The 24,725-nt window shown below is 42.0% G+C and overlaps 1 protein-coding gene across 1 annotated transcript in view; it reads left to right on the forward strand.

Moving 5' to 3' along the window:
- Nucleotides 1-23,656: 23,656 nt before the first annotated feature.
- The window catches only part of LOC145054380 (palmitoyl-monogalactosyldiacylglycerol delta-7 desaturase, chloroplastic-like), a 16,912-nt gene continuing 15,843 nt past the window's right edge, over nt 23,657-24,725 (forward strand). The window contains exons 1-2 of the mRNA XM_079002547.1: nt 23,657-24,267; nt 24,636-24,725. The exon at nt 24,636-24,725 is cut by the window's right edge and continues 51 nt beyond it. Of these exons, the coding sequence (XP_078858673.1) occupies nt 23,758-24,267; nt 24,636-24,725 (600 nt within the window). The 5' untranslated portion in view covers nt 23,657-23,757. The remainder of the gene's footprint in view (nt 24,268-24,635) is intronic.

Raw genomic sequence — 24,725 nt, forward strand, 5'->3', positions numbered from 1 at the left:
CGACTCTTGAATCTCTTCAAGATCGATTTGCCTCCCACTGTCCCCTTGGCTTATGATTTCTCGCTCTCAGAAAACCCCTCTCCTCGCAACGAAGACAACATTGTCACTCGGTCTATAGAAGAGATATCCAAAGGATTTCTGCGGGTAGCCGATGAAAATACACCGCTCAATACAAGGTTCGAGCTTGTCGTGCGTTTCTTGTCTTACGAAAACCTTACAGCCCCAAACCTTGATATGTGCCAACGAGGGAGCTTTCCCTTTCCACATATCGTGAGGTGTTTTGTCAACCTTCTTTGTAGGGACTCGGTTAAGGATATGGGCGGCAGTCATGAAGGCATACCCCCAGAATGAGATAGGTAGTGAAGCACGACTCATCATAGAACGAACCATATCTAATAAGGTTCGATTACGCCTTTCTGCCACACCATTCAACCGCGGTGTCCTAGGTGGCGTCAATTGCAAAACTATTCCGCATTCCTTGAGATAGTCGTGGAATTCAAGACTTAGGTACTCTCCTCCTCGATCGGATCGAAGCATCTTGATTTTCCTGCCCAATTGATTCTCCACTTCATGTTTGAATTCTTTGAACTTTTCAAATGTTTCTGACTTGTGCTTGATTAAGTAAATATACCCATATCTACTATAATCATCGGTGAAAGTCACATAGAAGCGGTTCGCATCCTTTATGGTGGATCTAAAAGGCCTACACATGTCGGTGTGTATGAGATCCAATAAACCCTCACCCCTCTCACAAGTGCCAGTGAAGGGTGACTTGGTTATCTTTCCAAGGAAACAAGATTCGCACATGTCATCTTCCCTAAGGTCGAATAACTCCAACACTCCATCCTTTTGGAGTTGGGCTATGTGCTTCTTGTTGACATGTCCAAGACGACAATGCCACAAGCATGCTTTATCCATACTATTGGAAGAATCCATACACAACACATCATTTTCTAGGTTATCTACAGCCATAACAGTTTCATAAATTCCATTACAAGGCATTGCTTCAAAATATAAAACACCATTTACATAAGCATAAATCGAACCATTCTCATTATTAAACGAATATCTAAATCCTTGTATAAATAAACCATGAAATTAAATGATGTTTCTTGCCATATCTGGCGAGTAGCAACAATTATTTAAATCTAAATCTAATCCATTACTAACCACTAGAGAATACACTCCAATCTTGGTGACAGGCGACGATCTTCTGTTCCCCATGATTAGATTTATTCTTCCACGCTCCACATCCCTATTTCTTCTTAGTCCCTGCAAATCAGAACAAATGTGATAACCAGATCCTGTATCAAGAACCCAAGAAATAGCATGAGATGAATCATTAGATTTAATTGTGTAAATACCTGCGAAAGATGGATTGATCTTCCCATCCTTGATGGCTTGTAGATATTTCGGGCAGCTTCTCTCCAATGCCCTATTTTGTGGCAATGGTGGCACTCTGCCTCCTTTGGGTTTGAGTTGGGCTTAGCAGGGCCAACCTTGGTCCCACTAGAAGAGGAACCATCTTGGGACTTTCCCTTGTGGTGGCTCTTTGAATGAGCCTTCTTCTTCTTGCCCCTTCCTTGCCCAATAGCCAAAACAGGAGCAACGGGTGGATTGGGAGTTAATGCAACAGACTTGTCCTTGAGGTTGCTCTCAGCAGTCCTTAGGAGCCATTGGAGTTTGCTTAGGGTGACCTCTTCCTTTTTCATGTGGTAGATCATCCTATATTAGTTGTAGCACGAGGGCAAGGAGTGAAGAACGATGTCGATAGCAAATCTTCCCCAAAATTAACATTCAACTTGCGAAGACGATCAACATATCTTTGCATCTTTTGCAAGTGCACGGTTAGAGACTCTCTACTTCCCATCTTAGCAGTGATCATGTTCGTGATGATCTCATAGCGCTCTTGCCTTGCGCTTTGGTGGTATCTCTCCATTAAGTCTTGATGCATTTCATATGGATACATGTCCTCATAGGACTTTTGGAATTCGGGGTTCATTGTGACTAGCATAATGTAATGGACTTTTGTTGCATCACGCTCATGGGTCTCAAAGACAACCATTTCTTCGGGAGTAGCGATTTCTGGATTGATCTTTTCGAGCTTCTCGTCGAGGACATACTCTTTGTCCTCGTAGCGCGCAATTGTGCGAATGTATCTTATCCATTCGCTAAAGTTCGATCCGTTAAAAGTCACTTTTTGACAAAGGCTCATTAGTGTGAATGAGCTAGCAGCAGCGTTGTTTGCGTTAGACATCTACAAATAGAAAGGAATAAAGTTTGATTAGAATTAAATCCCTAATTAAACACCCAAAATGAAAAATTAGGGCTAGGACCCAACAACATTATTCACACACTAGAAAAGGGATGCCGTAATCCAACATGCAAATAATTTGGAGGTAAGTGAATGACGATTCACTAATTCTTCACCATGAAAAACATAAGCTTAAGTTTTAGATGTATTTAGAATTCCTAGATTTCTTTGAGACTCATTGAACTTTTCAATGGCATGTTTAAATCTCGATATGCCCCTCTAGTTTGTGACTGGGATGCCGAGGATCACAAAGCGGGTGTGAATAACCATGCAAATATACGTGATGCCCTCATTGTTACAGTCATCTATTCGATGTGCCGGTTAACCACACACGCTCCATCGAACTATGACAAACAATGAGTCACCCTTTGCTACAATTGCTTAGAACCAATTAGTGTGCCGGTTAACCACACACGCTCCACTAACTTCTCGGCAAGGGTACAAAGTGTAATTTCATGGGACTGCAGCAATTCACTTTTCCTAAAGAAACTAAGATTGTGAATTTTATGAAACACGTTTAGTTGCTTTATATAGATTCATTATACTTATTAATGAGGACAGGATTTCCCTATCCTACCCGTTTGGCTAACGACCCTCCACCAGTCAAGCAAGTGGTGGGTGTGAGTGTACACCCATTAAGCGCCATTTTATAGGCAGCAACCTTATACCCACCTTACAGACCGGCTTCGTAAATGAGGCCTACTAACAGTAAGACTAGCATTTTAAATCATATATATATATATATATATATATATATATATATATATATATATATATATATATATATATATATTAAGCTTGTAATAATATAATAGTATAGTGTGGAATTTTCAACTTGTAAAATTCTAGGGTTTGAAATTTAAATTATTCAAATTAAACTTTTAATCACAAAACTTAAATTTCAAAACTTGAGGACAAGTTTTAAACTTTTCAAAACATAAAGGATCAAATAGAAAATAATATAAATCAACTAATTAATTTAATGATTATTTAAATTTAACCTAGTAATATTACTTGTAAGACAATTTACCAATTTAATTCAAATAATCAATTATTATCATATAAGGAAATTATCATTCAATTAAATGGTAATTATCTTTTGTTTGGTCAAGAATATACTCAAATATATGATAAAATTCGGATATTAATAACCCAAAACATTTAAGGCAATTATCCTCAAGCAAAACAGCAAGAAATCCCGAAATCAGCTCTAACTGACGCTAGAACTTGCCGAGATCCACTATGAACTCGCCGAGTTGGAGCTACTCGCCGAGTTCATCAGCCAGAGGCACAAAAACGAATTTTTCAAGCAAAAACAATCAACCAAAGCATCAATTCAATAGAAATCAATCAAAGCTCTGATACCACTGATGGGTTTGAGCCATAAGAGCTTTCCTATGTGCACATGCAAACCCTAATGCTTCGATCTAGGTTTCTCTAATTGAACATGCAATGTATCCAAGGCTTACAATTCTAGATCTAATGTAAACAATTGAATCATAACATATGAAATAAGATCTAGAAGAATACCTTAAGTTACTTGCTTGAATTTTCTTGTTCTTGGAGCTTAGAGTCACAATTGTCACTCCTCTAATGGCTTACAAACACCAACTAGCAAGAGGATGATTTTGAGAGAGAGGAGAGGTGAGGAAATCGGCTCTAGGGTTTCTTTCTTGCAAGAGTGGCCGATTTCCCTCACCCATGGAGTCTATCTATACTATGAGCTACTAGGGTTACACCTTTAACCCTAATTGAATAACTTAGGCCCTAAGCAATCCAAAGATCCTTCTAGATATGAGGCTTGGACGAATTTAAAATATCTTAACCCTAAAATTCATCCACCCTAATATCCATAAGGATTCATAGCCCAAAAACACAACTATCATACATTTGACAGTTTATGCCCCTTTATTCAATTAACCTCTTTAAGTCACCAAATTAATTCTTAATTAATTTATTACTCTCGTAATATATTAATAACAATATCTTTTTTCTCTTTATAAATCACCCTGTCAAGTTGCTATGGTGAAGGCAACCCAAAAGGACCATGCACAATCGGGTCAAGTACTTACCAAATATAGTTACAGGCTTAGAAACTAATCCAATAGGAATGAGGTAGTCCTTCAGAACACGGAGCTTATTCAACAGATCAGGAAAGGACTGGATACCACTCAAATTCGGCAGAAGAAATATGTTGACCGACGCCGATCAGAGTTGGAGTTTCAGGTCGGTGATATGGTGCTCCTGAAGGTATCACCCTGGAAGGGTGTGATACGCTTCAGGAAGAGTGGGGAATGGGGTCCCCGATTTATTGGACCTTTTCGGGTGATTTCTAGGGTTGGAAAGGTAGCTTACAGGTTGGATTTTTTGAGCGAGTTAAGACAGATCCACAACACTTTCCATGTCTCTCAGTTGTGGAAGTGTGTGTTGGATAGCGAGGTAGTGGCTCTGTTGGAGGATATTTGGGTCGATGAGTGTCTGAACTATGTCGAGAGCCCGTTAGCTATTTCGAAACAAAGATGAATTTCCTGAGAAACAAAGAGATACCATTGGTAAAGGTACAGTGTCAGCATCGGAGAGGCTCCGAGTGGACCTGGGAGTTGGAGGCCAAGATGCGGGAGCACTATCCTGAGTTATTTGCCGCAGCCAACTTCGAGGACGAAGTGTAGATCAAGTGGGGTATAATTGTAACATCGTGATGATAAGGTACTTCCAATTTTACTCTCAAATTCATCCTCTGGAAACTGCTCTAGGTACTGCTCGTGTATCTCAGACTCTGTCTCCCAAGTCCATTCTGAACCTCAACGATGCTGCCACTGAACCTTAACCAAGGGCACCTCCTTATTTCTCAAGATATTCACCTTCTTATACAAAATTACCACCAGCTTCTCAATGTAGTTCAGGATATCATCAACCTGAATGTCCTCCAAAGGGACCACTGTCGTCTTTTCGGCTACACACTTCCTTAGCTGGGATACATGGAAGGTGTCATGAATCTGGCTCAACTCTGCAGACAGCTCTAACCGATAAGCTACGTTACCTACTATAGCAATCACTCTGAAAGGACCAATATATCTAGGGCCCAGCTTGCCCTATTTTCTAAATCGAATCACCTCTTTTCCATGGGGATACCTTCAGGAGGACAAAATCATCGACCTGGAACTCTAGTTTGAAACGTATCCGATCTACGTAACTCTTCAGACGACTTTGGGCCATCAGCAACTCTGTCTAACCTGTTGGATCTGCTTTGCGGTCTTGAGCACTATCTCAATGCTCCCCATCACTCTCTGTCCGACCTCTCCCCAATAGATGGGAGTCCGACACCTCCTCCCGTATAAAAGCTTAAAGGGAGGCATCCCAATACTGGAGTGATGGTTGTTGTTGTATGACAACTCAACCAAGGGTAGGCAAGAGTCCTGAATCCCACGAAAATCCATAACACATGCGCGCAACATGTCCTCAAGCGTCTGAATAGTCCACTCGCTCTGCCCCTCTGTTTGCAGGTGGTATGCGGTGCTGAAATGTAGTTGGGTACCTAACTCATCATGAAATTTCTTCCAGAACCTGAAAGTAAAATGCAAATCATGATCTGACACTATCGATGTTGGAACTCCGTGTCGTGCCACCACCTCTCGAATGTAGACCTCGGCCAGTTTCTCTGCAGAAGAGTTCTCACATATAGCCAAAAAGTGAGCACTCTTTGTCAACCAATCTAGAATCCCCCATATCGCGTCGACGCCCCTCGCAGTCCTCGGTAATTTGGTAACAAAATCCATGGAGTTTTTTTCCCACTTCCACAGGGGAATCTCCAAAGGCTGCAATTGGCCATGGGGACAGTGATGCTTTTCCTTGACCTGACAATAAGTCAAACATCTCTCGACTATGCATGCCACATCTCTCTTCATACAGGGCCACCAATAACCCTTTTTCAAGTCCAAATACATCTTGGGGGCCCCAGGTTGGATCAAAAATCTTCACCTATGGGCCTCCTCCATCAAAATCCGTCGGGCTCCACCCATATATGGTACCCATATCTGCCCATGGAAAGTCAAAAGCCCCCGACTATCAGTCTCAAACTCAAAAATCTGCCCGTCATCCACTCTCTATTATGGTTCTCTGGTCTCATGGCCATTGATTGATCCTCTCGGATTGTATCTAAGACTGGAGTCATCACCGTCATCCTCATACACACGTCTAGGATCGGAGCACTTGCTGCTCTAAGACTCAAGGCATCGGTTACCATATTAGCTTCTCCAGGATGATACAAAAACTCACAGTCGTAGTCCTTTACCACATCCAACCACCTCTTCTGTCTCATATTTAGGTTGGGCTAATCCATAAGGTACTTCAAGCTCTTATGGTTCGTGTATATGGTACATCAGACACCATAGAGATAATGGCGCCAAATCTTGAGGGCGAATACCACTTCCCCTAGCTCCAAATCATGGGTGGGGTATCTCGTCTCGTGAGGCTTCAGCTGCCTCGATGCATATGCTATCATATGCCCCCTCTGCATCAACACGACACCCATTCCTGATATGGATGCGTCACAGTAGACTACGAACTCCTCTAATCCCTCTGGAAGGGCTAACACTGGAGCTTCGCACAATTTTGGTGAAGAGTCTCGAATGATGCCTGCTGCTTAGGCCCCCAAGCAAAGATAGCACCCTTCCTGGTAAATTTAATGAGAGGAAGAACAATCCTGGAGAAATCTTTGATAAACCTTCGATAGTAGCCTGCTAGACCCAGAAAACTCATGATCTCGGACGAGGACCTCGACACCTCCCACTACATAACTGCCTTAATCTTGGCCGGGTCGACTAAAATCCCATTTTGGTTAATGAGGTGTCCCAAAAACAGAACCTCTTGTAACTAGAAATTACACTTGGAGAATTCGGCATAAAGCCACTACATTCTCAACACCGCAAGAATTTCCCGAAGATGCTCCTCATGATGTTGCCTAGACCTCGAGTACACCAAAATATCTTCGATGAACACGATCACCAACCGATCCAACATGGGCCTAGACACCCGGTTCATGAGCTCCATGAATGCTACCAGTGCATTGGTGAGCCCGAAGGACATCATCACAAACTCGTAATGCTCATAACGATTCTGAAAGGCCATCTTTTACATATCCTCCTCGCAGACCCTAATTTGATGATACCCAGATCTCAAATCAATCTTGGAAAACCAAGATGCTCCCTGCAACTGATCAAACAAATCGTCGATCCTCGGTAGTGGATAACGGTTCTTGACTGTCAACTTGTTTAACTCCTGGTAGTCGATGCACATCCGGTGTGAACCATATTTTTTCTTGACAAAAAGGATCGGCGCTCCCCATGACAAGCTAATCAGTCTAATGAAACCCTTCCCCAATAGCTCTTGGATCTATGAAGATAACTCCTACATCTCAGGCGGCGCAAGGCGATACAGATCCTTGGCAATAGGCGCCGCCCCCGGAACTAGATCAATCCGGAACTCCACCGGTTTCTCAGGAAGCACACCCGATAATTCCTCGGGAAAAATATCCGAGAGCTCACATACTACTGGAACATCGGAAACAAAAATCGGCCTCTCAGTGACAACCCGTGTATCCGTTACATACGCTAAAAAGCCCATGCATCCCTGTTGTAGACTCTGCCTTGACTTGGCGGCAAAGTAGAAAGTTGATCATGATCTAGTCCCCTCGCCATAGACCGTTAGCACTCCCCTACTAGGGTCTTGTATCGCTACCATCTGATGCTCGCAATCAATCAAGGCTCCAAACCGGCTCAACCAATGCATGCCCACTATGACACAAACATCTCCCATCGCTATCGGCACCAAATCTATCGGAAACTCAACACCAAAAATCTCCAAAACACATCCCCGGAATACATTAGTGGAAAAAAACACATGCTTGTCGGCTATGGAAACCCTCAGTGGTCGACTCAAAGCCTCGCGTTTTACACCAATGCGACGACTAAAAGATAAAGACACGAAGGACTGACTCGCACCCGAGTCAAATAACACAAAGGTAGGCATAAAATTCACAAGAAAAGTACCTATATAAAACACAATATATATATATATATATATATATATATATATATATATATATATATATATATAAGCATAAACATATAGTATCAATAAAATAAGGAGATACATACTAGCAACAACATTAAGTGCTACGCGGACCTCCTCCGTAGTCAGCAGGAAGGATCTCCCACGAGATCTCGGAGCCTCGGCTTTCCCTGGCCGACCATCAGTAACGCGCAAAGCAGCAGGAGCAGAAGCCTAGAATGATCCCTGAGTGAGATGAGGACACTCGGCCTTCCGGTAGCTAGTCTGGTTGTAGTGAAAGTAAACCGAAAATCCCTTGGGGCAGTCCTTCGCCATATCCCCCTCCTTGCCATATTTATAGCAAATCCTTGCTCGACAAGATCCCTCATGACTCTTTCCGAACTTGATACAAGTGTGACCCTTTTGGCCTCCTGCTCTTGTATCAGTAGGCTTAACTCGCTTGGTTGACGGCTGCGACTGCACTGGTCTCCTATCTCTACCCTGATTCTCTCCCTCCTCTCTAGTCTGAATCTCCAGCTTAATCTCCCTCCTCCTGACATTGGTTTGTAGCTTAGCCAATGTCCTATATGATGAGTTTGCCACGAACTCCCGAATATCTCACCTCAAAATGCTCAAATACGGGATCACATGTGCCTGCTCCATAGACACGTGTTTAGGGCAGAACAACGCCCTCTCGTGAAACATCCTCGTAATCTCTGCCATTGTTTCTGTCTTCTGCTTGAGAGATAGAAACTCCTGGACCAATCGTTCCCTCTCCACCTGGGGAATGTACTCATCTTGGAATAACTGGGTGAACCGCGCCCAACTCACTGTTGCATGGTCTGTAGGAGAATAATCAGTCGTCAAAAACCTCCACCAGTCCTTCGCTCCCAAGTGAAGCTGGTTCAGCGCAAACCAAACCTTCAGGTCCTCAAGGCATGAAAAAGTATAGAAACATCCCTCGATATCAGAAATCCATCTCATAGCAGAAATCGGGTCCTGGGTCCCGTCGAACTCTGGTGGCTTTGTGTTGCTGAACTCTCAGACCAACAACGAATCACCCCCTGTGGCCTCGTAGCTGCGGCAGCGGCAACCTTCATGACAGCAACAAAACGCTCGTTGAAAGTCTCAATCAACACGGTATTAATAGACCCGAACATCTTTGGAATGGCCTCCCTAATAGCTGCAGCCACCTCACTCACAATGATCCTGCGGATCTCCTCATCACTAGTACTCGCCCTCTCGGGGTCGCCAGAGCCTGAACCTTGGGGAGTCACCATAGTCTCTCTCTAAAACATAAACACATAAATCATCAGGAACAGGATAAAGCACACACATATATACACATCCCTACATTTTCACTAGTATCATGAGATTCTTACTTGAGCCTCGTACAGATCTGGTGCTTTCAGTTGTACAGGCCCAATACTACCCCTCACAGATATCAAACAACTCTCTCAGTAGATTCCTCAAATGAACATCTAAGTATCTCTCCTAGATTACTCCTTGACTCAAAACTGTCTCTAAAATATTTTATGCCATGTACCCCTACTCAGCACACACACATAGCAAATAACAGATAATGTCAATCAATAGCATCCTCCTAGGCTAAGGCATCATGAATCAGACAACTCTAACTCTAAATTACTGAAATACCTAGCCTATCATCTAGCATGCAGCTCTAACATCTCATAAGTATCTCATCTCATAATATAAACAAGTAAGGGTATTTTGGGAAATCACCATTCGGGCTCTGGCTGATTGTACACAATGCTTCATCTCGTTTCCTCTTAAAATCTTTTGCTCGTTTAGAAAATTTTTTCTTTTTAGAAAAATTTCTCAAATCCTCAGTTTGAGTCCAGATATACCTGAGGGTACATCCGAATCCCTCAAACCAAGGCTCTGATACCAACTTGTAACACTCTAAATTTTCAAATAAAATTTTCATTTTTAATCTCACAAAAAACATAGTTTAACATCTCATATTCAATTTATAATTGTTTCAAAACACAACCACAAAAATTGTTTGTCACATATCCCACAATCCTAAAAACATAAATCAACAAGCTGGTGTGTACAATCATGTCGGCGTCTTCCCGCGATCCTGAGATGTACCTGAAACACATTTCACACAACACTATAAGCACAAAGCTTAGCGAGTTCCCCAAAATACCATACACAATAATTAGACTCTCATGGCAATAACTCGATAAGGACCCTCCAGTCATGTGTCTCAGTGAAGACCCTCCGGTCTCACGGCTCGAGTTGGACCCTCCAGTCCTATATCTTAGTGAGCACCCTCCGGTCTCAGAACTCGGTTTAGACCCTCTAGTCTTATCTCAATAAATGCACTTAATAATATACATCATGAATCACGAAGATAGAATGCATAATATCTTGTATCTCAGTATAAGCTCATAAGACGCTTCGGTCAATTACACAGATAAGACCCTCCGGTCGCATAGTAATTACCACTGAGGTAAGTATATTGAGAAGACTCACCTCATAAAGTAAAGCAATATACCTCGTACTCGAACTACCGGTCTAGACTCTGCCTAACATATATCAGGTATTACTCTAATTAATAGTGGATATTAACAACCCCCAAAAGATGTTAGGCTAAGTTCCTCTACTAAATCTCAGATGGGTAAAAGACCATTTTACCCCTCCATGGCCTCTAAAGTCCACAACTTGACCAAAACCCTAAAAGTAAACACCCATCATATACGTTGGGCGTATGTCCCTCTACGTTAGGCGTTCAGTTAGTCAAGCATGCATCGTGGTGAGTCAGCGGTACGTTGTGCGTATCTGGAAGAACACACGTCGTATTCCCCATGTTTCCTCTTTTCTTTATTTTAGTCTTAATCCATTAAGACCATTGCTACTATTACAGATCTCGGCTAGATAAGGTCCAGTACTCCATAAAATTGGTGACTTTAAGCCTTAGCATGGTTGGACAAGTCTAAATCTCATAAAGTCTCATCCTTTACTCAAAAAGGTCCTCATATCTCATGTATGGAGAGATCTTGACAACCAAGATCTCATTTTTATGAGTCCAAACAACTAGAAACACCTAAATGGACATGTATTATGCTCTGGAGTTCACCAAACTCATAAATCTTCAAGCTTGGGGCATAAAACCCTAAAAATGGACCAAAACATGAATTAAACAAACAACAAGAAAACTTTGAGCTTAATACCTCTGAATGATGCACCATCCACAGAGAAACTCAGATCCAAAAGCTTGGATACCAACTCTTCTTCCTTCAAAGCCCCTTTTTCACAAAAGAATCCCACAAGATCACTCAATAAGCCTCAAATGCTCACACAAGCTACAAGAACGGAATTTAGGGTTTGAGGGAAGTTGAAGGATGGAAATGGTGTCTGGAAATGAGGTCATCATGTTCCTTAAATAGGGACACACAACATAATTAGGGTTTTCACCTTGAGCCTAGTACGCCCAACATACCCTCTGGTACACCCAACGTACTAGGTGGCCTCCGCTTCCATAGTGCGTATATGTGTACGTTGAGTATAAAAACGCGTACGCCCATCGTACTCATTTTCCAACTTTTTGTCAATTAGGGGCTAGTTTTGACAATTCAATAAAAGTAAGGGTTATCGATACATACCTTATTTCGGGGTGTTACAACATGGATTTGAGACAGGGGACTAATTCGGTGACGGAGATCACCAAGATATTTACGAAGAGAGCCTTGTTTTTCCTTGAGTTAGCAGTTTCTGAGCAAGCTCAGATGACCCAATATTTGAGCATGCTCAAGATGGACATCCGATAGTTTATATCCATAAAATGCTATGGTTCGTTGGTTGAGTTGCAGGACACCGCTAGGCGGCGAGAGATCGAGATGGAGCTCCAAACAAGGGAGCAAAGGAAGGCCCCGACACAGTCTCAGCCTGAGCCGAAGCGGTTCAAGGTCGCTGATGTTAGATCTAGGGGTCGTAGGGGCCACACTTGTGGAAAGTGCGGCAAGGTTCATGATGGTCCTTGTCGATCTTCTTCTGGAGGACACAATTGTGGCAGGCAGAGCTACATGGCGAGGGATTGTTGTTTGCAGGTCCCAATACCCAACACCAGGATATGTTATCACTGCGACCAGGTTGGCCATGTTAAGGCCAACTGTCCCTTGCTTGCGGCTAGGCCAGAGCAGGTTCTAAAGTCGGCTACTCTAAGGATCATGGATGGGTGTCAGAACAGGGGCGAGCCCCCGAGGGCTTGAGGTTGCGCTTTCCAGCTCACGACAGAGGATGCCAGGGCGGCACTAGACATCATGATTGGTAAGTTTCTATTTATTATTTTGTTAATTATGTTTTATGGTATGCTCATGTTTATGCTCCTAATAGGTACATTCTTAGTAAACTCTTTGCCAACTCTTGTGTTATTTAACTTGGATATAAGCCAATCCTTTGTATCTCGATCATTCATTAGGGAGTTTGATATGCCTATTGGGGAGTTAGAGTGTCCGTTGCGAGTTTCTATCGCTAATGAAAACGGGGATTTTGCATCCGCAGTGTATCAGGGTTGTGTATTGGAGATCTTTGGGGTGCCTTATCGAATTGATTTTATCCCTATTCCTTTGTGTAACGACCCAATTTTCACGCCCAAAAAAAATTTCATTTAAATTAAGTGGTTTGTAAAACATTTGTAGTAAAACATCATCCGATCATATCATTTCATAAAACATATCTCGTGTCTGAAAACCCAAAACATGAAAATAATAATGATGTTAGAGTACAACCCCAGAACATCTCATAATGCAGAAAACCAATGTGTGTGTGTATGATGTGCCGCTACCGCGCCAACTCCTTCCCCTTCAATGAAGAGGTACCTGAAAACAAAGCTGTAAACTGTAAGCACAAAGCTTAGTAAGTTCCCCCATCGTACCACATACCATACAATCACATCACATACATACTGCCAGGCATTTCTGGGGTGCCGACCTACCCGTACGGCCATTCTGGGGTACCGACCTACCCATGTGGCCATTCTGGGGTGCCGTCATACCCATGTCAAGCCATTCTGGGGTGCTGACCTACCCAAGTCGAGCTATTCTGGGGTGCTGACTACCCTGCGGTCCTAACAACCGAACCTCGGGGACTATTTCACCCCCTACTACTACTGCCACATATATTATAGCATAATCTGTTGTCAGACATATCTGGGGTGTCCGACCTACCCTTCGGTCCTAACAACCGAATCTCGGGGACTTTTCTCCCTCCTACTACCTCTATCTCATATAACATATCATGCTAGCAGCTAAACATATCATAACATACTGTTAGGCATATCTGGGGTGCCTAACCTACCCTTCGGTCCTAACAACCGAACTCTATCACTATCATATACCATATCACGCTAGCATATAACATATCAGGTAGTATCAACATAGATGAATATCACAAAGACAAACATCTAGCATACGATCCCTACTGGTGGGTCGGCATTGTGGCCGTAGACCCACCGCTACTGGAAGGTAACTCACCTCGTAGTAGCTGCTGAACCGTGCGGGAATCCTCTGACTGCTGCTGCTGCTCCAGAAATCCTCTGGCTAAAATTCCCACAAAACACTTAGTCAGAAATTGACATCTACTCTTAGGGTAAAATAACCATTTTACCCCTGACCAAGACAAGGTCAAAGTCAACTTCTAGTTGACCTAACTCGCCGAGTTGGCTCGCTAACTCGCCGAGTCCCTATCCTTCCATTAGACCTCATACCCGTCTCTACTCGTCGAGTTAGGCGATGACTCGACGAGTTTTCCTTCTAAATGAACATCGACTGAATCCTCATCCGACTCGCCGAGTTATATGAACAACTCGTCGAGTTCATCATCAACTGATACACAGGTCCTGTCCTTGACTCGCCGAGTTGTATGAACAACTCGTCATGTTCATCTTCTTCCTTAAGAAGATTTCCTTGGACTCGCAAAGTCTGTTCATGCACTCGCCGAGTCCCATGAATTTCCAGAACAATGGCTTAGTCCAGAACGTTGGGTCACCCCCTGGGACCCCCTTAAAACCTTTCCACACTCAACTGGGTCCTTATGACCCTCAACTGATATGGGATAGAACCTTGGACTCGCTGAGTCCAAGAACGGACTTGCCGAGTTGGTCACAACCATTCACTGAATCTTCGATTTCTGATGTACAACGCTTGATCAAAATGTAGATCTATGCTTCTACAATCGATCTAGCACGTAAAGTTACAACCTTTACGTGCTTGCATGGGACTTTAAGCTCAAAAGGTCCTAAAACAAGCTCTCACAATGCACGGGGCCTTCCTTGAGTGCAAAAGCCACTCCTTTCTGTCTTGTAACCCCTCTAGGGACCTAGATCTGAAACATTAACCTCAAACCATGCTTGTAATCATGGTTGGTGAAAATGGCTTAGAAAAGCCCTAAAACTCCACAAAATGGGATCTATCAAAAGAGAAAGCAAGGTATAGACTTTATACCTTCTGAAGTCTGCAAATGATGCTAAAAAATGAATCCTTCTAACCTCCTCTTGATCCTTCAAGTTTTTCCTTCCTTCCTTGGATCACAAAAGCACCAAAATCACTCCAAATGCCTTAGATTGCTTCAATAACGGCTAGGGTTTGCTATGGGGGTCTTCTGGGAGCAAATGAGACTAAGGAGGCCGAGTTAAGGTGTTTAAATAGGGTGCAAACCCTCAGATTAGGGTTTTTTCACAAACAGGGTCTACTCGACGAGTCCACAACTTAAACTCTGCGCCTCATCCCGCTTCTACTCGGTGAGTTGGTCCTTCAACTCGCCGAGTCCAAGACCAAATGCAAAATATTTAAAGATTTAATAAAAAGAACACGTACCAAGAACCAGGTGCTACACTTTGGGGGATGTATGTGTGATAGTGACTATGGATTGGATGAGCAGGTTTGGTACCATGATCGATTGCAATGGACAACGAGTGCTAGTTCGAACTCCTAGTGGGGGAGAACTGGTTATCTATCGAGAGGGCACCAGGGTTAGTTCAGGGTTTTGTTCGGAAGCCAGGGCTCGATAGTATATTCAGCACATGTGTGCGGGTTATCTGGCTTATGTGGTTGATACCCAAGTTGGGGAGCAGACTTCAGTTTTAGAGGTTCCAGTTTTCAAGGAGTTAGCTAATGTTTTCCTGAAGAAGTTACCCAGTGTGCCTCACGAGAGGCAAGTTGAGTTCAGGATTTTGATCAAGTGCCAAGTGCGGCTCCGATTGCAAAGGTGTCGTACCAATTGGCACCGCCTGAGATGCAGGAGTTGTCCTCTCTGCATTAGGAGCTATTAGGCAAGCAGTTCACCAGACCGAGCAGTTCTCTGTGGGGAACACTGATACTATTCGTCAGAAAGAATCACGGTTCATACCGGATGTGCATTGATTACCGGGAGTTGAACAAGTTAATGGTGAAAAACCGTTATCCCTTTCCGCGGATTGATGACCTCTTTGATCAGTTAAAGGGCGCATCTTGGTGCACCAAGATCAATCTGAGGTATGGATATCATCATGTGAGAATAAGAGAGGAGGATATAGACAAGACCGCATTTTGGACTGGTTATGGACATTATGAGTTCATGGTCATGTTTAGGCTCACCAATGCACCTGTTGTATTCATGGATTTAATGAATCGGGTATAGAGGTTGATGCTCGATCAATTTGTCATTGTATTTATTGATGATATCTTGGTGTATTCAAAGACCAGAGAGCAGAATGAGGAGCACCTTCAAGAGCTTCTAAGGATTTTTTAGTTGGGAACAACTTTATGCAAAGTTCTCGAAGTGTGAGTTTTGGCTACGAGAGGCCTAGTTCCCGGGGCACCTTGTTAACCAGGATAGGATTTTTGTCGATCGGCCAAGATCGAGATAGTGATGCAGTGGGAGGTTCCAAAATCTCCCTCATAGATCAAGAGTTTCTTGGGTTTGGCAGTGTACTATCGAGGATTTATTCAAGATTTCTACAACATTGTGGTACCCCTCACTCGTCTGACGAGGAAGGGGTGGATTTCCAATGGGGCCCTAAGCAGCAGTCGGTATTTAAGATTCTTCGACAGAGGTTATGTGAGGCCCTGTATTGACCCTTCTGGAGGGAGTCAAGGATTTTGTGGTGTTTTGTCATGCATCCATCACCGGTTTGGTGGTGGTCCTTATGTAGAGATGATGAGTGATCGCTTATGCTCCGTGGCAGCTGAAGCCGTGCCAGACGCAGTTCCCCATACATGATCTGGAGTTGGGGGAAGTGGTGTTTGCCGTTAAGATTTGGAGGCATTAACTTTATGGGGTCCTTTGTAATATCTACACAGATTACAAGAGTTTGAGATATCTTATGGATCAACTGAACCTAAACATGTGGCAGCACAGGTGGCTAGACGTTGTCAAGGAATATGACTGTGAGATCCTTTACCATCCGCGTAAAGTGAATGTAGTAGTGGATGCTTTAAGCCGCAAGTGGATCGGATCTTTAGTTGGAGAGAGGAGTATGAGGATATCTGTTGATTCTCCACTGTTGGGTTTGATCATATAGGCTCAGGCAGAGGGAGTTCGGAAAGAGAACTGGAAACAAGAGAGGATCGTGGGTGAGATCGATAGGTTTGTCACGGATAGTCGAGGGTTATTGACGTGGTGTGGTTAGTTTTAGGTTCCATTTTCTGGTGAGATTAGGTAAATTATGCTAGAAGGGTCTCATAAGTCTCATTTTTCTATACACCTGGGAGCCACCAAGATGTATCGGGATTTGAGATTGAGTTATTGGTGGTTGTGCATGAAGTGGGAGATAGACTGGTATGTAGAGAGGTGCTTGAACTACAGGATGGTTAAGGCCGAACATTAGAGGCTCAAGATGTAGCCTTTGCAGGTTTCCATGTGGAAGTGGGAACAGATCACCATGGATTTTATCACCAAGTTGCCAAATACGGACAAGGGTTTTGATGCTATATGGCTCACCATGGATCGATTGACCAAGAGTGCCCAGTTTTGGGCCATCCGGGAGAGCTCCTCGTCCGAAAAGTTGGCCGATGTGTATGTCCGGGAGATTTTCGCTTGTCATGGAGTTCCAGTCTCTATTGTTTCAGACTGAGATGTTCGATTCACTTCCTATTTCTGGAAGAAGTTCCACGAGGAACTAGGCACGAGGTTACATTTCAGCACTGCATGTCATCTGCAGACTGACGGCCAAAGTGAGCGGACTATACAGACCCTTGAGGATATGTTGCGGGCCTGTGTTATTGATTTTGGTGGGAGTTGGGATTCCTACCTACCTCTTACTGAGCTCTCCTACAACAATAGTTATCACTCCAGCATTGGTGCTCGGCCAATTGAGCTCTTGTATGGTCAGAGATTCCGTACCCTGATTTGTTGGGGGAGAGGTTTGTCATAGGGTCATGGGAAGGAACGAAGTAGTCATTCAGACCACGTAGCTTATTCAGTAGATCGGGCAGAGGCTGCAAACTGCTCAGAGTTGGCAGAAGAGCTATGTCGATCAGAGCTAGAGTTTCAGGTCGGCGATATGGTGCTCCTAAAGGTCTCACCTGGAAAGGTGTGATACGCTTCAGGAAGAGGGTGAAATTGGGTCTCCGAATTACTGGACCTTTTTGGGTGATTCCCAGGGTTGGCAAGGTAGCTTACAGGTTGGATTTTCCGGGTGAGCTTAGTTAGATCCACAACACTTTCCCATGTCTCGTAGTTGCAGAAGTGTGAGTTGGACAACGAGTTAGTGGTTCCATTGGAGGATATTCCGGTTGATGAGCGTGCGAACTATGTCGAGAGGCCGGTAGCTATTTTGGAAAGAAAGATGAATGTCCTGCACAACAAAGAAATACCTTTGGTAAAGGCATAGTGGCAGCATCAGACCTGGGAGCTGGAGGTCGAGATGCGGGATCATTATCCTGAGTCATTCACCGCAACCGACTTCACGGAAGACGTCTAGATCAATTGGGGGAGAATTGTAACATCTCGATGATAAGGTACTTCTCATTTTAACCCTATAATTTTATTATATTGCATTTTGGTCCCTAAGTATAAGAATGAGTGCAATGAAGGCCCTAGTAGCATTTTTGTAATTTGGGAGTTTGGGGAGTACGTCATTCCTACGTGTGTACACTGAGTGTACTAGGGCGTGCCCTAGTACACAGGGCGTACGTGTCAGGCATGTAAACACTAATTTTTAGGGTTTGGCTCATATTTAAATCCCATTATAGCATTATTTCCTCTCACTTCATCATGCTCCATCCTTTTGAAACGTTTTTGCAACCCTAAGCCATCTTGTGAAGCATTTCTATGCTTGGGTGTGTGTGTTTTGTGATCTTGAAGAAGAAGGGAGGAGAGGCCACCTTGGAGGAGTGAAGCTCTTTAGATCTAGGATCACACCAATTTTTGGCACCATTTTGAGGTATAAAGTTCTGAACTTGGTGAAGTTTCATTTAGATCTTGTGTTGGAATGATTTTTGGTCCTTTTTGTCCCAAATGTGGAGATTCATGAACATAGCATGTTCTTGACCCATTAAGCTATCATTTTAAACCTTTGGAAGGGTCTTAAGCCATAAAAATGGATTCCAAATGGTTGTTTTTGCTCCATGCATCATTTAGAAGACCTAAATGGATTAAGAAGTTGATTTAAGCACTTAATGGGCATGCAAAGTCATAAAGTTGGAAATTTTATGACTCTTGAGGGTATTTTAGCCATGGATCTGAAAGATAGACGTGGGAGCTTAAGCCATTAAGCTCTTAATGAAGGATTTAGGAATTTGGGTGTACGCCCTGCGTACCTAGAGTACGTATCACGTACGAGGTCAACCACTCCGATGGTGGTCAACATTCGACTACGCCCAACTTACATTTAGAGTACCCCCCGCGTACACACTCTGTGGTGACTCGGTTTGTTTGACTCGGTTGAGTTGACTCGGTTGATTAGACTAGTTTAACTTTGACTTTGACCAAGTTTGACCTAAGGGTATTTCAGTATTTTGGATTTTGATTGTGATTGGTCATTTGGTTGCATAGATGATGGTTAGAGCTAAGATTTAGAGTCAAGACCTCATCAACTTTTGTCCAGTCTGTGAGGTGAGTTTTCCTCACTATACTTACGGGTCGAAGGCACCAAGGTCGGCCCATTGGATGAATATCCTACTATACACTGATATGTTGAATATTGATGTGTGTGAAACGAACTAGTTTTAAACCTACTTATAATTATAAAATGAACACACAAAGTAGTTGACCTATCAATTGTGGTACAGCTAAATAAGTAGGGTATCGAACACAGGGAACGGTAAATTAAAACTAAAGACTAATTTTATCTAAATTAAATAATAAGTAGGGATTTTCTCTAGTTTTACAAGACTAGAAACTTACTAACTATCACTTAAACTAAAAACTAGAAAAGCAAAGATTTAACTAAATTCAATAACGAGAATGACTTCTGTTTAGTTCAACTCAATTGATCCTATGGTTGATATTATGGTAATAGTGCAATGGATTAATTCTTCTATTGGCTACCAATTCAAGTGATTAGTTTTGCGTTCGTTGCACTAATCCTAAGAGAACAAACTAACTCAAACAGTGATCAGTTGTCTAATTTAATTTAATTCACTAGATTATTTATTCGGGTTCATTTAGACTTGTAATAGCTAACTAATTTGGTCCTTTAGTTAACCTCTTACTGATGGTCATCAAACAAGCTCACACATGAATTTACCTAACTTTTTATTAATTCTAGTTTCACGTTCGTTATTCCTAGACATATGATAAAGTGGTCACATAAACATATGAGGTTGACAATTAAAAGATGTTCATACTATTTAATTATCTTCCTATCAACAGAAAAATAGTTATCATTCACACACAAGGTTCTTTAACAAGCTAAAATCAACAAAATCACCAATATTGAATTAATCCTACCAATAATCAAACCATAGTCTCAATTTTGTATCCCCAAACAGAAGTATAAGAGTTTTAGCTCATGATTGAGGTAATTAACAACAATAAAATGAATTCTAATTGTCTAACCATAATTGAAAACAATAGATTAAGTTAAATGATGAGAATTTGCCTCAAATCTCCTTCGGAATTGAATTCTAGGTTGTATCTTCGTTCTTCAGATCTCTCCTGGCTCTGATTCGCAGCTTGCTTCTCCCCAAAAGTTCCAGAATACCTTATGTCGATCTGGACAACTGTTTTTATAGATTCGAACCGACTCGCCGAGTCCAAGACCAACTCACCGAGTTCACCCCATAATTCCTATACACGGTAAGTCACGGAGTCTTTATCCTCTCGAATCTTCGATGCTACTTGCCGAGTAGCCGACCCTACTCTCCGAGTCCCTTGTTTTTAAAGCCTTTTTCTTCTTTGTTCAACTCCCGAGCTCCCAACCGCTTCTCCTGCTTCCTTTTGCTTCCGAGCTTCACTTTTGGACTGAAAACACAATTCAAATACTTTTAAGTATCTTTTGTCCATGATATGCAATAAATTAGCTAATAAAATATAAAAATCTATACTTATTATGAGGCTAAATATGCAAATATCAAGTATGGAATAGATATGTGTGATTATATGTTAGTTCCCGATATGCTAGTCTGGTAGATTTGTAGGACTATATGTGATTCTATTTTCATGATTATCTGTATATGTTTGTTATATGTTATATGTCAACATATTGTGTTGGGTAGAGGTTGTACTGCTTTGTGCTGTAGCCAATAAACCCTGGAGCATTTCGGATATGATCTGAGGGTCGGGTAGCGCATGCCAGACTCATATTGAGGTCTTAGAAGCATTCCAGATACGAGCTGAGGACCAGGTGGTATAACAGACTTGTACTGAGGGCTTGAGGGTATTTCAATCCGATGACTGATTGGGTCAAGGAGCAATCCATACATAAGTTGTGAGCCTTGAGGGAAAGTCGGACTTATGATGTGGGCTCAGGGGTAATCCAATCGTTTAGTTGTGGACCTAATACACGTTATTGTGTATTTTATATGTTATATGTTTGTACTTTGGGGGAACTCACTAAGTGTTGTCTTTTAATTTTGGGTTATGGTTTCAGGTACTTCGGATGACCGCAGGAAGGCCAAGGCGTGACCGTACACATTCTCATGTATATGACTTATGATTTTGAGAGACTTTGGTGTTTGGAAAATATTTTGAAAAGTATGATTTGTAAAAAATTTATGAATTTGGGTTGATTTTAAAAGTTTAAATTTCTTGTGATTTTTATGGATGTTACAGATAATATACATATCAATTTAATGTTTTCTTACTTTGCCTCTTTAGATGGATTTAGATTAATTAAAAAGTTCAGAATGATTCTACAATAAGCAATGGAGACACGAAATGCTCTAATCACCCATAATTACAAGTGAAAATCATTCAAACAACGATATCAAGAATTAAAATTTTGAATCTGGAGAGAGAAGAAATCTAGCTTGGTTGCGAGCAATGGTCTCTCCCCCAACTGACTCAAGATATGATGCAACTCAGTTGACTAGATCAACCTATTCTTGTTCAAATCATAGAGCTTAAAGGCTTGGCGAAGCTCGTTGATTGCTTTGTCTCAGGCTTTGACGTTTTATGTATACAATCCAACATTTTCTTGGTCTTCGTGTCGAGTTTGGTCATCACTTGCTTCACCTCTTCAGCAGATATGTCAAATCCAGGAAGCATTTGCATAGCTGACGTTGCCCGAGGACGTAAAGGTCTACATCGGGATAAAAATCGGTCAGCAGACACGACCATTTCGACAACTCCAACGAACAAACACAAAGCGTCGGTAAAAATGGATGATCCAATATTTCTATAATCTTTGTTTTATCATCGATCTTCTTTCCTTGTTACGGATTACAAGCTCTCTCTTATCGGCGAAACAATGAAGGAGGGATAAGAAGGATACCATTTAAGTTTTGCGAGGTATATGGAGTTGATGTTGCCCGGTGCCTAGATGATGGAGGAAGAGGATGTTAGCGAGACTCGGATTCACGAACAAGGCCTCAACAAGAGTCACCAGCAAATTGACGGAAGGCGTCCTAGCCGTCCGATCAGATCCAGATTGACGGAAGGTCACAGAGTTTTGTTGTCGGTGTTATAGGCTTATTGTCTCCATGTCATAGTGGATGAAGTGAATATCAGCAACCAATAAATAGATATACTTAAAAAAAAAAAAAAAAAAAAAAAAAAAAAAAAAAAAAAAAAAAAACTTTTAATCTTTAAACCCAAACCCTTAGGTGGCAATGATGTGGCTTATTACCACCATGTCACTGGTGACAACTAAGCATGGTAACCTACAAACCGGTAAGTATTAGGGTCGATGTTTTATTTAACACGTAAAATGTAACTTTAAGGACCAATTGCGAAAAAAATTAAGTTCAATGACCAATCCGGGACAAAGCAAAAACTTTGTTGTCAGCAATGTCATTTTCCATGATATTAAATAGGGATGTCAAAAAGTCCCGTGGGACCCCGTTTCCGTGGGGGCCCCGTCCCGTTTGGGGGATTTTTTTAAAAAAAATTGGGGGCGGGGACGGGGGAAGGGGCAAGGTTAACCCCCGTTTTAATTTCGGGGGCGGGGGCGGGGGTAGGCAATCCCGTCCCGAAATCCCTATGGGGACCCCGTTAATAAATTACACATATATTTACATATATTAATTATATAAATATAATACACAATAACATGATTTTGAACTTCCAAAATTCATCAAAAAACATGTTTTTATGTTGTTAGCATAATTTTTTAAAATGTCATAACTTTTTTATTTTTAACATATAAAATTCTGCTATAAATAATTATTTTTTATCTAAAAAATAGCTTCTTTTAGTCTAAATAACAACTTCTTTTAGCAAAAAAAAAAAGTAGCCCAAAATCAATCGGGGGCAGGGGAACGGGTACGGGGGCAGGGGTAATAAAGGGGATTCGGGGCGGGGGCGGGGGTAGGAAGACTGAACATTCCGGGGGCGGGGCGGGGGCGGGGGCGGGGGAACGGGAAAATTTCAGGGGCGGAGGTGAGAGATGCACTCCCCGCCCCGTTTACCCCCGTTGACATCCCTAATATTAAATTCTAGAGAGCTAAAAAACTTTTGTAGACATTTCTACAAAGAGTTGGTGTTCATCAACACTACTCGGCAAGCGAAGACCATTAGTTAACATTACAAGAATAAAAACTAAACAAAAGAATTATGGATCGTTTGAGAACCCTAAGGATGAAATTACGTTTACAAATAAACCATCACAATCTTATGAACGACATAATCTCCACATGGGTTTTCGTTACGTGTTTGTCGCTCTGGGTATGATTCGCATGACTTTGATGTCGTCTTCATCTTTACCTATGAGAAACTTTAACTCAAGATGGGGATAAGAAAGACGCATCTTTATATACAAAGCAAACTAGACAGAGCATAACATACCAATGGCTCTGTTACGACCACCACCTACCATCGCATTCCACCAGAAACTTCACCACCGTCACCGTCTACCATGTTCACCATCGCACCTCTACACCGAGCGAAGAAAGATTTTACAATCAAAAACTAGTATCATCACAACCACCACCCACGACTATCGACAAGAATTGAGAATTGTAAATGTGGCGTCGGATCCGGACAGCGATGGGGAGCGAAGTAGTATTCTGTTATCGGAGGTGGTGGAAGAGCAGCCGAGAGAGGTGTGTACGGGTAGGAGGAAATGGAATGCTTTGGACATCACCACCGCCGGAGTGGTGGCAGGAATGCATTTGCTATGTGTTTTTGCTCCATTTACTTTCAGTTGGGGAGCTTTATGGTTGGCGTTTGGGTTGTTTATGGTTACTGGGCTTCTAGGAATTAGTCTTTCCTTCCATAGACATTTATCACATAAAAGCTTCAAGATCCCGAAATGGCTTGAATACACGTTTGCTTATTGTGGAGTTCATGCCCTTCAGGTGAATTAATTAGCCTTTCTAATCCAAAATACATTCATAACAAACGTATACGTGAAATATAATAAGTTTGTTACATCAAATGATTTAAAAAATACGGTATAGTTGATACAAACGATAAATTATGATGTTGATATGTTTTTAATTGAGTTTATAAAAGGTTGTGTCTAATTCCATCAAATTCAAACAGTTCAATATAATATTTAAAAATCTCATATTCGGTAATGGCTTCTTTGGAATGTCTGTCACTCCGTTAGATTCACAGTTGAATCTTACTTAAAAACCTTGATTTAACCATCAATTATCAAACAACCAAATGTTGCATATGTTTTCATTTATGACATATCATTATCGTGTTTTTATATTTAAAGGGAACCCCAACGGATTGGGTGCGCATACATTGGTACCATCATCAATATTGTGATTCAGAAAGAGACCCACATACCCCGACTAAAGGATTA

This window comes from Lactuca serriola, chromosome 5 (genome assembly GCF_051521515.1).
Source record: "Lactuca serriola cultivar US96UC23 chromosome 5, Lser_US96UC23_V15, whole genome shotgun sequence".
NCBI lineage: Eukaryota > Viridiplantae > Streptophyta > Magnoliopsida > Asterales > Asteraceae > Lactuca > Lactuca serriola.